Raw genomic sequence first — 15,927 nt, forward strand, 5'->3', positions numbered from 1 at the left:
CAACCTCTGTGAAGCATTCCCCTTACTTAGGCATCAGAGTGATCCCCCGGAGTACACCTCGGGTCCTCCAAACCTGTTTTATTTTCAGCCTTTTCAAGTCATCGGAAGTCAAAGAGCAACCTCGCTGGTCATTGCCATTTTAATCCCACAACATTGTTAAAAAGGTTATTCGATTTGGTTTGATTTTCACTTTCATTGAATTTTGGTTTTCAGGTTTCGATTCAATTTTTGAGTTTAATATGTGATATCTCATGGAAGAAAGACTTATTACTACTCATATCAATAAGGTGCACATTTCTTTTCGGGAGCATTCTCATAAGAACTTCACGGTTAAGCGTGTTTGGCTTGGATTAATCTTGGGATAGGTGACCTTCTGAAAAGTTTTCTCAAGAAGTGTGTGAGTGAGGACAAAACATACTAAAAAGGACGCATGTTGGTCTGTGGGGCTAGTCATTAGTCCGATAAGGCCTACCCTCTGTTGTCTGGTCTAAATGGAGGAGAAGAGACGTAGTGCTTCCTAGCAGACCCAGGTTGGGGCGTTACAAAATGGTATTTGATTCATTACCTAGTCGGAAGTGTGATAAAATTCACATCGCTTGTGTTTGGAAATGTGGATTCGCAACGAGGACGTTGCGTCTTGTAAGTGGAGGAAAATGTGATACCCCGTGGAAGAGAGGCTTAAAAGTATCAAATGTTACTACCCATATTAACAAGGTGCACCTTTCTTTCGGGAGCATTCCCATAAGAACTCCACGGTTAAGCATGTTTGGCTTGGAGTAATCTTGGGATGGGTGACTGACGTTGCGTTCTATAAATGAGAGAAAATATGATATCCCATGGAAGAAAAACTTAAAAGGATTAGATATTACTATTCATATCAACAAGATGTATCTTTCTTTCGGGAGCCTTTCTATAAGAACTCCACGCTTAAGCATGTTTGACTTGGAGTAATCTTGGGATGGGTGATATTTTGGGAAGTTTTTTTAGGAAGTGTGTGAGTGAGGACAAAATATACTGAAAATGACACGTATTGGTCTGTGGGGTCAGTTTTTAGTCCGATAAGGCCCGTCCGGTGGAAGAGGAGACGCAGTACTCCTTGGTAGACTCAGGTTGGGGCGTTACATAATATATTCAGTTAACCAAATTAATCGAATAGCATATATTTAATTAATAATTATATATATTATATATTAAAATATTTTATATATTTTATATATACTAAAATTATATATATATTATAAATTTATACATATTATAAATATTATTTATATTTTATATATATATATAAACCAAAATTTTGTTCGATTCAATTAATGAGATTTTTTCATTGAAATTATTTGATTAATTCGATCAGTTAACCAAATTAGTAATACTGATCAAATGCTCACTCCTACTAAATAGTGAACAAAATAAGTTCATATATTTCTTTGGAGTCTTAGTTTAAAAACAAAAAAAAAATTGCTTCTGCCCTAAAAGTATTGCAGAAGCTTATACTTCAAGAATTTGAATATTCTTCAACCTATAACGAAACTAAAAATTAAAGTAAATGGTGTCATTTTTAATACAAGGTCTTGCACAAAAACCTAAATTTATATATGTCAACTGATGGAAAATTTAAAAGTTGTTCATACATGTTATAAAAGGGAATTTCTTCAACCAATTTACCTTTGAATACAAAGAAACCTTATTTGGAAGAGGCAAATATTGATTGCAAATTATTCCTGTGGGAAAAATAGATCAATTGTAATCCAATCAATCCTTCTTAATCGTTCTCTTTTATACTTTTTTTTCCCTAGTTTTAGAAAAAGTTTATAAACCCAATTAGGGTACTATATACATAATAGATTAAGCTCTGTTAGTTTTGTAAGTTCAATCACCTTATGGATTATCGCAACTATAATATATGCATCACCATGGAGGGATGGTATTTTGCCTCTTTCCAATTAAAATGATAAATTGAATTAAGTAAAAGAGTGTCATGTTCTTATATATATGACAAGCATCTGCATATTAGGGGCGTGAGTGCGATCAAAGGAGCAAGTCTCCTTTATAACTCCATTTCTATATATATAATTCATAGTACCGACTGTACAAAAATTATTGAAAAATTGAAAATCGGATCGAAGCTAGACCAAAATCATAAGCGATTCAATTGTTCGATTTTTGGTTTCAGTTTCGATTTTCTAAAAATAATATTTTTGGTTTCGGTTTCCGTTTCCATTTCTACATATAACTGAACCGAAAAAATTGAAAATCGATTTAATTAAAAATATATGAATAAATTAATATAATTACTTAATATATATGGGTTGGGCGTTGGGTAGTCGAGGACTAGGGTTTCATTTCTTGATTTCAAATTTGGAATATGAGATTTTAGTTCACTGTTCCTCCTATGGATCTGCTCACTCGCCGATGCCGACTCTGCCTCTCTCTCACCGAAGTAGCGATATCAACTCTTCCTCTCTCTCGCCAAAGCAGCGACGCCAACTCTTCCTCTCTCTCTTGCCGACACAGCGACGCCAACTTTGCCTCTCTCTCATCGACACAGCAACGTCAACTTTGCCTCTCTCTCGTCGACGCTGCGACGTCAACTCTACCTTGTGAAAAATAAATGTTAAATATTTTAAAAATCGGTTAAAATCTGGAAAAAAAAAATCGAAACCAAACCGTAGAATATTTGGTTTCCCATGGATTAATAACACCTTCGGTTCGGTTTCGATTTTGATTTGGGAAGTTTAAAATCATAATTTTCAGTTTGGTTTTCGGTTTTGCACATAACCAAATCAAACCGAACATGGTACACCCCTAGTACCAACAAATGTACAACATGGAGATGATATATCTAAACACAAACCTTTCAAGTCATCATCTAATAGGTTTCCAACCAATTTTGGACTTGATGAGAGGAATCCCCCTGGCCCCAAGGACTATAAGCAGCAATCCTGATGTCGAGCTCTCTAAAGTGTAAAAGGATGAAATCAAAACTTAATTTGAATTGCTAGAAAATCATAAAGGATGTGACAATGCATACATAATAAGTAATGAAAGTCTCACCTACAATTAGGAATTATTTCTTCTTTGCACCTCTTGACCACGAGGACGACTCCAACTGCACAATAGTTATTGGATGAAGTGCATGTGCTCTTTTGATTGTGGATTCAGCCTCAGATGTATTTTATTTTACCCTCCTCAACTAGTTTCTTGAGTAGTCCCATTTTACACTATATATATAAAATATTTATATAAGAATTAGAGGAAGAAATAAAGAAGCAATAGATGAAGAAAATAAACAAATCTCCCCCCCCCCCACCTCTCTCTCTCTCTCTCTCTCTCTCTCTCTCTCTCTCTCTCTCTCTCTCTATATATATATATATATATATAATTAGAATAATAAATAGGGTTTTAGTCCAACACAACAAGATTACAATTAGGGCCAATATATGATAGATCATTAAATACATCGAGCGTATTTATCATATCTAACATGATTTTGTCATATGTGTGTATTTTCAACCACAATAAATAGTACAATAAAAAATATAACTTGATTTCTTCATGTGTTCGAATTACATTATATTTTTTGCTCTTCTTTGAAGTCTTAATACAATAATTATGGAATACTAAAGGACACGTCTAGGAAAATTATACCGGATTATTACTTCTCCACCTATCTTAGTGCCTGTTTTGTGAATGATTAATATGAAGAATGGCTTGCAAGTGACAATCCCTTACATAAGACTTTGAACTCTCCAATTATAAGATGCCATATTAGCATTTGGACTTGTACAAATATAGAGAAATAGGTATTGTTTAGTGTGGATTCCAATGATGTAGATCCCACATCATTTTAGTAGGTCCAAACATTAATAAAATATTTTATGATTAGAAGGTTTTAAATCTTGCATGAAAAGATCGCCCTCAAAGTATTTCTTGTGAAACATGTAGCTACAAGTTTCACATTTAATAAATTGAATATATGAGGAGTGGAACTCATTTTCCACGCATCAATTTAACTCACAAAACAAGCACATTAACAATAATTAACATGCACGAATAGGTCCTTTGTATATATTCTTCTACGTTTATAAATTATGAAAAATACTTATAAGAACTAGCTAGTTTCTTGTTAATTATATAGAACACCAATTATAAGATGTTACATCAATATTTAAGCCCACTAAAATTTTATAAAACCCAGATCACTAAACTCACTCCAAATCATCATGTATGTTACTTGCAAGTGCTAAGATGACATCATGTGCTTGGTGGGTTCCAATAAAATATCTATTGGCTTTTGTGGATATGCATATATTGTTGGTTGCTTTGTTTTTTTAAACATGGAACTCTTACTCTTAACTAAAATTTCAACATGTTATTTACTAAATGAGAACTTATTAATATCACATGCATCGTGCATACGAGATTGTTTTGAAAAAAAAGGGTCCCATGTAAAAAAAATCATTTGAACAAAGTGAATTATTTGTGACTTCCTTGGTTGTCTGTTACGAACCTATGTCTTGACTTTCTCATTGATTCATTAGTTGAGTTACTTCCTCTTTTATTCTCATTTAAGTACTTGTGGTTCTTTTGCCTTGCCTCGCTGATCTTGAGGTTAGAATCTCGAGACCTGTTAGTACCCCATCTTCTAAGCTTCTCGGATGAAATCACCCGCTGCCTTACTAGTGTACTACTTGTGCTTGAGAAATCCATGCATGTGGGATTAGTTAGAAAGGTGCAGAATGTTGTAGCTGGAGGTAGAAGAGTCAGAAGCTGGAGACGCGTGATGAGTTGGAACGCGGTTTGCAATTAATCTCCATTTATCTCATGATTGTAAATCTCCCATTTGTGATTAATTATATTTAATTGTGATTAAATATTTATTTAAATATCAGCCCTATAAATAGAGAGCTGAGGAATGTAATATACACAAGTGAGAAGCTCAGAGAGTAGAGAGGAGAAAGAAAGGAGGAAGAGAGGGAGAGAGAGTAAGAGTTGTAATTTTTTGCCGAATAGTGAATTTGTGGTGTGTGCTCCGTGGACGTAGGTCGATATTGATAGAACCACGTTAAATTTCTGGTGTCACATCTTTCTGGTTGCTCATAGATTCCTAACAAGTGGTATCAAAGCCCGGTTAGAGCAGGAAAGCCAAATCAGAAGTGATCCCTAAATCAGAACTCTGTCTAGTGGCTCGAAACTAAGTTTTGAGGCCACCATCATATTCAACTCGCTGAGACAAAGAGAACCGTGCAAGTCGGAGCTTGAACGGAGTCCAAACGAAGCCTCACGCGCCCTCACATGCCTTGCCGGAGCAAGACACTTTGCCACGCGCCGATCAAGTGCCAGTGACCAGCTCCTCACGCCTCGCACGCGATTGCACGTGTCTTCCTCTCCCGGACTGCCTTAACCCGACCCGAGGAAAACCCGACCCGACCCAGATATATCCTCAGACCTGGTCAGCCTGAGAACCGGTCCCTGAACTGGATCCGACACCCCACCTCAGTGCCACGCACAACCCGCCACGTCAGTCAGGGTGCCATGTCAGCAGGGGTGTCACATTAGCGCCACGTCAGCGGGTGGACCCCACTGCCACATCATCAGGTGCCACGTCAGCCCTGCCACGCCATCAGGTGCCACGTCAGCGTTGACTATGTTAAACCTGAAACTTTAACTGAGCTTTTCGGAGTCATTTTCGGTTCGTTTTTCGAGCGATTTGAACCATTTCTAAGATTTTCAATCATTCTGGATCCAATCGCACTATCCATTTGAGCTAATTCCATCTCTAGAATAGAAAATTGAGATTTCGAATGAAAAAAGCTCAAAAATCGAAATGTTCAATGGCAATAATTTCGGTTTCTAGAAGATGAAGATAGAAGATTATTTGTTCGGGAAGAAATTGCACTTACTGTTGAAGGGTAAGCTAGCATCCATGAACGAGGACGAGTGGGAGTTACTTGATTGAAAAGCCCTCGGAGCCATCATAATGACATTGTCAAAATCTATGGCGTTCAATATCAAGCATATAACATCCACTAAGTCTCTAATGGATGCGCTCTCTAATATGTACGAGCAGCCTTCAGCCGCAAACAAGGTACATCTCATGAAAATACTATTTACGATGAGCATGTCTGCAGGTGAAAGTTTTAGCAGACATTTGAATAATTTCAATGAGTTGTCGGATCAACTCGCCTCAGTCGAGATAATGTTTGATAATGAGATTCAAGTCCTATTGATTCTTAGTCAATTTCTTGAAAGTTGGAATGATGTTGTTACTGCCATGAGTTGCTCCGCAGGAAAATCGAAGCTTGTATACGATGAGGTCGTCAGCATGATTTTGACGGAGAAAATAAGAATGCAGTCAAACCATGGCTCCACTTCAAGTTCAACCTTGAACATGGAGAGTTGAGGTAGAGGAAACAGGCATAGACGATCAAACAACCGTAGCAGATTTAGGCCCAAGCGGTCTAAATCTAGAAATCGCAGAGGTACTCAGGACACAGGTTCCCATAGCACAAAAGTTATTGAGTGTTGGAACTGTGGAAAAACTAGTCATTACAAGAACCAGTGTAGAAGTCAGAAAAAAGAATAAGAGACAACGGAGACGAGGGCAAAGATAGAAGCAAATATTGCTTCCGAAAATAATGAGATGTTGATATGTTCTTTGAAGAGCAAGTAGGAGTCTTGAGTCTTAGACTCCGGAGCCTCATTTCATGCTACTTGCTGCAGAGATTGCCTAGAGGAGTACACACTAGGTAATTTTAGTAAGGTGTACCTCGACAATGATCAACCTTGCGACATAACCGACAAGGGAGTTGTGAAAATCAATATAAACGGGTCAGTATGAAAGTTGAAGGATGTCAGATATATTCTAGACTTGAGAAAGAATTTGATCTCATTTGGTCAGCTGGCAGATGAGGGATACATGACGAAATTCATTGGCGATGAATGGAAAGTTTCAAAGGGTGTACTAACGATTGTGCGAGGTAAGAAAAGTGAAACACTTTTTCTAACCTCCAATGCCTCCATGTCTATTTCAGTTGCTACAAGAAATGATGATAGCAACTTATGGCACCAACGACTCGGTCACATGAGCAAAAAGGAACTCAGGGTGATGCACTAAAAAGGAAAATTGAGTGGTATACAGTCAGTGCAGATTGACATGTGTGAGGATTGTATAGTCGGGAAACAGAAGAGGGTCAGTTTCTAGATAAACACTCGCTCCTCAAAGAAGAAGAGACTTGAACTAGTCCACTCCAAATGTGTCGGGACACAAAAGCAGAATGTCGGGAATCCTCAGGTGGAGGAACCAGTGGAGCAGATCGTCGCCCCACCGTCTCCTACTCCAGCTCCGGAGCTTAGGAGATCTACTCGGTCCCATGTACCAAACAGAAGGTATATTGATTACTTATTTCCTACAGATGGAGGAGAGTTCGAATGCTATGGTGAAGCATGTCAGGTGGCAGATACGAGCAAGTGGGAGCTTGCGATGAAGGATGAGCTGAAGTCCCTCACCTCCAACAGAACGTGGGAACTAGCTGAGTTGCCCAAAGGCCTTCACAACAAGTGGGTGTACAAAATCAAAGAGGTGTACAGAATCAAAGAGGAGCATGACAGCTCTAGAAGGTACAAGCCTCGGTTGGTAGTCAAAGGCTTCAAACAGAAGGAAGGTGAAATTAGGAATAGCTTCCCAAGAGGGGCGGGGTGAATTGGCTTTTAAAAATTTCTTTTTAAAGTTCTTAACTTCTTTTAATATTTAACCAATTCTTTGACTTGTTTATTTATTTTGTCAATCAAACAAGAACTTGATTTTTTTTAAACAATCAACAAGACAACTAATAAAACATTCAATCTTCAACCATACAAATAATTAAACCAATCAAACCAATCAACCACAATGCTCAAACCAACAACCAATTTGTTTGCCAAATATATGTTTACTGTAGCACTATAAGATTCAAGATTTAGATCTCTTGGAATATAAATGCTATCTGATTAATCTCAAGTTTTATACCATTCAATCATAATCAATATAATATATGTAACTTTCAGCTTTTAATGCTTTCAGCCCTATGGTGAATATAAGTTTGAACAAATCCCTGTATATATGAAATTTCTTCTTCAATATGATATTCAATATAAAATTCAATCACTCTTTCCAAATATTTAGAACTCAAATAAACTCTTGGTAAATTTATCTTTGGGAGTTTAACCAAGTAACGTACTCCCGTATGGTTTCCGCAAAGTAAAGTTTAACCAAAGTACTCCCTTTCAGTTTCCGCAATCCCAAATCAAAATTGAACCTTAATTTTATTTAACTTCCAAATTATGTAATTTGTATGTTTATCAATTAAACCATCCACGCAATTGTATATGTACTGAAAGTAAAGAGTAAGGGAAAGAGAGAGTGAAACCGGGATTTTACGAGGTTCGGCTTCAACATAGCCTACGTCCTCACCTTTGGAAAAACCACCAAAGGATTCACTAAACCTGTTCCGTTAACACGTGGAACAAACCTTTACACACACCTTTGTTAAGGCTAGAACCCGTCTTCTCCAAGCGATATCCCCTCACTCGATCACTCCTTCAAATAGGCTAGAGCAGCACCTCTCTAAGCGATATCCCCTCGCTTAGCCAACGATCCGAACACCTCGAATCGGCCAAGAACTATAAAAGATACAACCAATAGATGTGTACAAAGATTTTGCTCCTCAAAGAGCTGATTAGTACAATTTACAAACTAGTATACTTCAAAGTAAATAACAATATGGAATTTTAACTTAAAGCTCAAGGCCGATTAATTCTTTCAATGATTGAAAGATTTAGAATTTGTAGCACAATTCCAATGGAAGAAGATCAGCAAAAACTCAGTTGAATTCGTGCACAAGGTATAAGCAAGAGAGTCTTTCAATGAAGAGAGCACTTGAGAGAGTTTGATGGCTAATTTTGATTCTTGGTTCTTGGTTCTTGGTTCAATGATCTTGAGGCCTATTTATAGACTGGAAAAATTATGTTACTTGATCCCCAAGTGACTTGGAGTATCCCCCAAGTTTTCATAACATTTAGATTTAAAAAACTAAATTTTAGATTTTTCCCGTTGGAGGTCAAAATTTGAATTTCCGTAGGGTCAGTTGGCTGACCAAGTGGTTGGGAAGGTGTTTATGCAGGGTCAGCCGACTGGACAGACGACGGGGTGCATTTTGTCTCCCAAATTTCAGTTCTGTGAACTGGTCAGTTGGTTGACTGAACACAGTTCATTCTGGTCAGCCCACTGACTAGACCAGATTACTGTGTTGCTGACAGCTTTGACCCCTCTTCATTAATTTGACTATAACTTTTCCTATATAACTTCAAATTTAACCTTCTTGGTGTCAAAATAAAGCTAAAAGAAAATATTACAACTTTCATGTTTAACACTTTTAAAATAATGATCTTTCGATAGATAAAATTGTTCATCAATACGGATGTATAAAAATTAACTAAATTTGGAAAAATCCTATTTTAGTGCTTTTCATTCTAAAAACAATTTTAACCTTTTTGAAACAACTTCTGACCTTATAAAAATATTTTCCAAGTATGTTAAAAGGTATTTAGGTCCAAGTAATTAATCCTAAGAGTTTCATGCATCCATATTGAATTTACTTGAAGTACTTACATGAAATTTCCTTAAGATTCTAAATCCTTCATCTCTTGAAGTCTTCATGCATGTCCATGCTTTGAGTCCATCATTTCTTCAAGCTTTCATATCAAGTTCATCCTCTCATAGACATCATGCTTTAATATATCATCAATTCCTTTAATTATTCTTTAAGCTTCATATGATCATGTTCCTTTGAAATATAAGCTTCAATTTAATCCTTGTGAGTACTTGACTTTGCTTTCACATATGCGAGATCTGAAATATCATCACTCATCAAATATGTTAAGTTCCACTTATTTGTTAGCATCAAAATAGGATGTTAAGTCTTGTAAGGCCAATAGAAGGGATTGACTACACCGACATCTTTGCACTAGTTGTGAAACTGACAGCTATCAAATTAGTTCGCAAGAATCGAGTAGACAAGAAGGTGGTGACTACAGAGAAGCTGAAGTTGTGTTCAACTTCAGTTGGTTTTCATGCCTGAAGACATATTTTGAGCACATTATTCATGAAGCTGGAGATGTGTGATGAGTTGGAACACGGTTTGTAATTAATCTCCATTTATCTCATGATTGTAAACCTTCCATTTGTCATTGATTATATTTAATTGTAATTAAATATTGATTTAAATATCAGCCCTATAAATAGAGAGCTGAGGAATGTAATATACACAAGTGAGAAGCTCAGAGAGCAAAAAGGAGAAAGAGAGGAGGAAGAGAGGGGGAGAGAGAGAGTGATAGTTGTAATTTTCCGGCGAATAGTAAATTTGTGGTGTGTGTTCCGTGGACGAAAGTCGATATTGACCAAACCACGTTAAATTTCTGGTATCACATCTTTCTGGTTGCTCACAGATTCCTAACACAGAATCGCGGTCAAGTATGTACTCTTCGCTCATGGAAAACACTTCTAGCTGCAACATTAGTCAGTTGTTGAACAGAGGGGAAAAAATGGTTCATTGGGTACAGAATGTGAATTTTTTTAGAATTAGAATTTTCAATGATCAAGATTACAATGATCTCTTGCATTGTCGGTCGAGTGGATGAATTATTTTGATGATTTCCTGTGTTCCTCCCCTTTTGGTGGCTAGCATCAGATAAGATGTTTTCTACCTACATTTTTTTTTTTCTTCTTAATTTCAGCATTTAGTTGAGAAGAACATACTTTTTTTCCCCGGAAAATGATATTTCAATTTTTTCTTGTTTGGTATGATGCATAAGAGGGGATTAAATTTTAATAGAGAACAACTTACTGAAAAAGGAAAAAATACTTATTATTGATACAATTCTTGCAATTAAGTTCTCCTGGACATGTCGTTAGGGTATATGGCTAGCATTGAATTGTTCTCTGATTCTTTCAATTGTCTCTAGCTACTCTCCGTATGCCTGTAATTCGAGATGTGATGTGTAGAAAAGATTTCTTGGGGCTGCTACTCCTATGGTCATGTTAATTGTGATAGTGTTGCCCTTATATTTGAAAGGCTTGTGGGTTAAGACAATTTTTTTCTCTAGAAAGATGGACAGTTCTACTATCACTTTGCATCACCAGTCTGTGAAATTAGCCCCAAGTGTATTTCCAGGATTGGATTTCATATTCGAATGAACCTCGTAGTCGTGAGAAAGTCCGTTTTTTCACTATAGGCTTAGCAAAAGATGTTCCTAATTTTGTTCTTTTAGCTTTTAGTAATCACTTTATGTTAAGTTATCTTACAATCAGTTCTAATACTGACTTTCAATGCTGTGAATCAACCTCCCGATACAAGTTCTTCACAAAAGTCACAAAGAAATGCCTGATAAGAGACAATATTCTGGCAGATTTTTTTTTTCTTTCAAAAATATCCGAGAGAGAGAGAGAGAGAGAGATAGAGAGAGACAACTTTTTGTACTTGCCATTACAAAGCTATTATTATGTACATAAAACATCATTTATAAAATCTAGCTAGAAACATTTCTCTTGGTTTTCCAGAAACTAGGACATGCATAGAACTAGGATTATATACAAAAATACATGAAGCTGCATTCACCTTCTAAAGTCTAGCTAGAAACTTTTCTCTTAGTTTTCCAAGACCTAGGTAGATGTACAGGTAATACTGAAAAATTTTGTTCCCAATGTTATCCAGGCAACGAAAATATGCAAATCTCCATGACCTGTTGACTAGCAAAGGACCCATGACACCCCAAAAGCCCACCACAAATCCTACTGCTGCACTCAAATACAACCATGGCTCTTTGAAAATATCACTTTCACTGCTTCCTCCACTAGCAGGATTTGGTTTTACAGTATTGATGCTGCAATTATCAGTCAATGGAGGTCCGCAGAGTTTGTTGCCAATAAAACTGGTTGCATCCAAGCTTTGTAGTTGAGTGCTTGATGGGATTTTTCCCATCAACTTGTTGTAGGAGAGGTTCAAGTCGTTTAGGAATGTCAAACTTGAAATGCTTGCAGGAATTTCACCAGAAAGTTGGTTTCTAGAGAAATCAAGAGATTCAAGAAATCTTATATCACCTATCTTCTTAGGGATCCTTCCTGTGAAAAGATTGTTGGACAAATTTAAGGACTCCAAGCTGTGGAGACTTGTTAGTTCTTGAGGGATCTCCCCAGATAAACTGTTGTCTGAAAGGTCTATGCTCATTACTAGGTTCAGAGTCGTGCTATATTCAAACTCTCTTCCTTTCATCACTAGCAGTGCATTCTCCGACAGTCTTCTTCCAATTGAAGTGATGTGCCAAAAAGGATATAACTGATGCTGCATGGTCATGGCAGAGAAGTTGTTGAAACATCTTGGTATAGCTCCTGAGAGATTGTTATGTGCAAGGTCCAAGACTTGAAGAGAATTGAGATGACAAAATTCATAAGGAATGGTGCCACGGAACTTATTTGAATTAATACTAAGAATGGAAAGATATGAAAATTTCCCAAGCCATGTTGGCAAGCTCCCAATGAATTTGTTTCTACCAAGGTCAATAATAAGCAACAGCGTACAATTTTGAAGGGACAAAGGGAGTTCACCAGAGAGGCTATTTTTGCGAAGGTGCAATGATTGAAGGTTTCTCAAAGATCCTAAGGAGGTCGGAACATAGCCAGTTAGATTGTTGTTTCCTAAATTTATGACCTCCAACATTGGCCAGTGTGTCCAGCATTCTGGAATTTTCCCTGATAAAAGATTGTTTTGGAGAAAAAGAAATGCCAATGCACTTCTTTCTCCCATTCTATTACATAGAAGGCGGGAAATGTTTCCAGAAAATAAATTATTAGAAAGATCCAAGGTGTACACATTGGAAGATAGCTTTGGTAACAAGCCTTGGAATTGATTATGAGAAACATTTAAATAGTATAGAAAGGAAGAAATGTTCCAAAAGCAAGTTGGCATGGTATCTGAAATTCCTGTATGAGATATATCTATGAACTCCAAATTCATTTGGGAACAAATCCACATGGGAAATTGTGGCCCCAACCGCCAAGAATTTAATTCCATGGTTTCAAGTTGAAAATCAGGAACCCATTTTGAACTTACATTCAAAATTAGTTCGTTTCCAGATGCAGCCAATGTGGACAATCTTGTCAGGTTGCACAAGTGAACTTCTGAGACAAGACCATGGAATGAATTATTAGCAAGCTTTAACTCTTCGAGCCTAGCAAGTTGTCCAAGGGATTCAGGAAGAGTTCCATTCAACAGATTATGAGATAGGTCTAGAACTCTCAAGGATGTAACATCCCCAAAAGACTCTGGAATGGAACCAGAAATTGAATTACCTCGGAGAGAAAGGTGGCTTAGATTTTTCATTTGGACAAACTGATCAATGACATCAATCAAAAGGCCGGAAAGTTGAGTATAGCTCAAATCCAATAACATTAACCCATCTAAAATGCATCCAGAAAGGTTTCCTAGGACTTTTGATATCTCTTGATTTACCTGGAATTCTGACAGAGCAAGTACAGCAAGGTTGCAGCAAAGTTCTCCCAAAGATTTTGGTACTTCACCTTCCAGTTTGTTGCTTGACAGGTCAAGGGTAACAAGGGAAGTAAGATTCCCAACGGTGTTTGAGAGCGAACCATGCAAATTGTTGTAGCCAAGATTGAGGTACTCAAGTTGGCTTAAACTGTATAGCCCCTCAGGTATTGAAGAATTGAAACTGTTTGCAGATAGATCCAGATTTCGAAGAGAAGTCATATTCTGAAGTCCACTGGGGATTGGTCCTAATTGGAAGTAACACTGATTAATATTGAGGGAAACCAGATTAGTAAGCTCAAAAACCCATCTAGGTGCAGGCAAAGAATTGAAAGAGTTCTTTGAAAGATCGAGGACAGCGAGAGATGAAAGATTAACATAATGCAAATCAGGAATCTGATGAAGATCGCATGATTGTAAATGTAGCTCTATTAGAGAGCAGAGCATATTTACTGCTTGCACCCAGTCTATCGCATTGTGAAGGTTCACCTGACTCAAGTCAAGGTATTCAAGGAAAGAAAGAGTGGTAAGCCATTGAAGACTGTCAGCATACAAGGGTGTTTCGCCCCAAAAAGAATTTTGGAGATTGAGATAGCGCAAACCTGAGAGATTCCCCAGTTGATGAGGAATCATTCGGCCAAATCCTGCTTCAGAGAGGTTGAGATACCTTAAACTTCCCAAGGAACCTAGGAATGTGGGAATCTGAATCCCTCCAAAATCATTATAGCTTAGATCCAGATAACTCAAATGCTTCAAATTAAGCAAAGATGGATTTATGCTACCACTTAAAGCTTCACTTCTTGCTTGAGGCCGAAGGTGGAGCTCGAGGACGTGGCCAGTTAAGTTGTCACAAACAACTCCAGTCCATCCACAACAATCAGTTTCATCAATCCAAGTACTGAGCAAATTTGAAGGATCATTCATATCATTCTTGAGGCTTAGAAGAGCCTGTCTTTCACTTCCCATACAAAGGATTCTGGGGCTTCCAATGCAGAATTCATTGTGAAGTATGCTTGCTATGGCAAAAAACTCAAGGAAAGCCACTGCAAGAGAGCTCAATGCTCTATCCATGACCATGCAGCATTAACGAAGTCTGTGAATATCAGCATGCAAGGGTGCCCATATATTGTGCTTAGTTTGAAGTTTGGTCCTAAAGTCACGCCGATCATTGCGTGAAAATTAGCCAGAAATTGAATTCCACTTTGTCTTCTCTTTTTTCTTTTTCCTTTTTTTTTTTTCCTTTTCTCCCACTTTTTTCCTGTTAATTACATTACATTAGACTAAAGATGTTTGAAAAAGTCCAATTATTTGAGTGTAAAAGATCCAGTAGTATGCCTTGTATCATACGCCAATCAAATCAATGTAAGAGGGATTGTATGGGCTTTGATCTTCCTGTAACTTGCATTTCCTTAAAAAGGCAATTAATTACAAGTGCTTCAATATCATGTGGGAGCATGAAAACGCTCATGCTGCCTGTTGAAGAACATGCGCAATCCCAAAAGAACATGTACACACAGAATATAATTAAACAGTGTGCATGTATTGATGTGTACTAAGTAAATGATAAAGCGGGCACTTGCCATGCTTGTTTGTGTTCTCAAAGCTGCTCGAGTCATCTGATCGCCCCTTCGCAAACCCTAAGCCTCCGTCGCCGGACGTCGCCTCTTCGTAGGCAAATCTCCAGACGGCTTGGTCTCCTGGTGTCCGACGAGCAAAGCCCTAGCTCTCACGATTCAGATCAGCAACGGCGGCGACGACCCAATCCCCACAGCCTGCACGCCATCGCGTGACCACCACTGGCCACGCTGCTGCCGATCGCCACTCAAGTCGTGCCGATATCACTTGTGTTAGCTATGGTCGCCGTTCCTTCGGATCTGGCTCCCTGTGGCCCTGCACACCGAAGCAGAGCTTGCAGAGGGTGGTTTTTCTAGGATTTGCGGAGGAGGCTTACGAAGATGGTGGTGGGACGATGGCAAGTTCGAAAAATCTCGCGACGACAACAAAGGGACTCTCAGCCCTTGAGACGACAGCGACTAGGTGCTATTTCGAGGTTTCGTAGAAGAGAGTCAGATGGTGCCATTTCCGGGATTTGCAGAGGAGAATTCCCGAGCCTCCTCGTGTTGTGAGAATTTTTCCAGAGAGAAGAGTCATCAGCTGCAACTACAGTCGCCCACATCGCTGCCTGCTAGTTTTCCAGGACTTTGAATTTCGGCAAGCTTTCTTCCGCCGGTACTTTGAATCATTCTAAATTAGGTATGTCTCTCTTCCATTCTCATTGAAGTAAGACGCTTACTGTGTAGGAGTCAATGGTGGCACCTACCAGCTCTCTGGGAGATCCTCCACTAGT

General features: G+C 38.0%; 1 protein-coding gene across 1 annotated transcript; it reads right to left on the reverse strand.

Moving 5' to 3' along the window:
- Nucleotides 1-11,496: 11,496 nt before the first annotated feature.
- On the reverse strand, nt 11,497-15,927 carry LOC131146696 (receptor-like protein EIX1). The gene has a single exon (XM_058096445.1). It carries the CDS (start codon nt 14,655-14,657, stop codon nt 11,658-11,660), a length of 3,000 nt encoding a protein of 999 aa, XP_057952428.1. The 5' UTR covers nt 14,658-15,927; the 3' UTR covers nt 11,497-11,657.

The sequence above is a fragment of the Malania oleifera genome, chromosome 13 (genome assembly GCF_029873635.1).
Source record: "Malania oleifera isolate guangnan ecotype guangnan chromosome 13, ASM2987363v1, whole genome shotgun sequence".
In the NCBI taxonomy this organism is placed as follows: Eukaryota; Viridiplantae; Streptophyta; class Magnoliopsida; order Santalales; family Ximeniaceae; genus Malania; species Malania oleifera.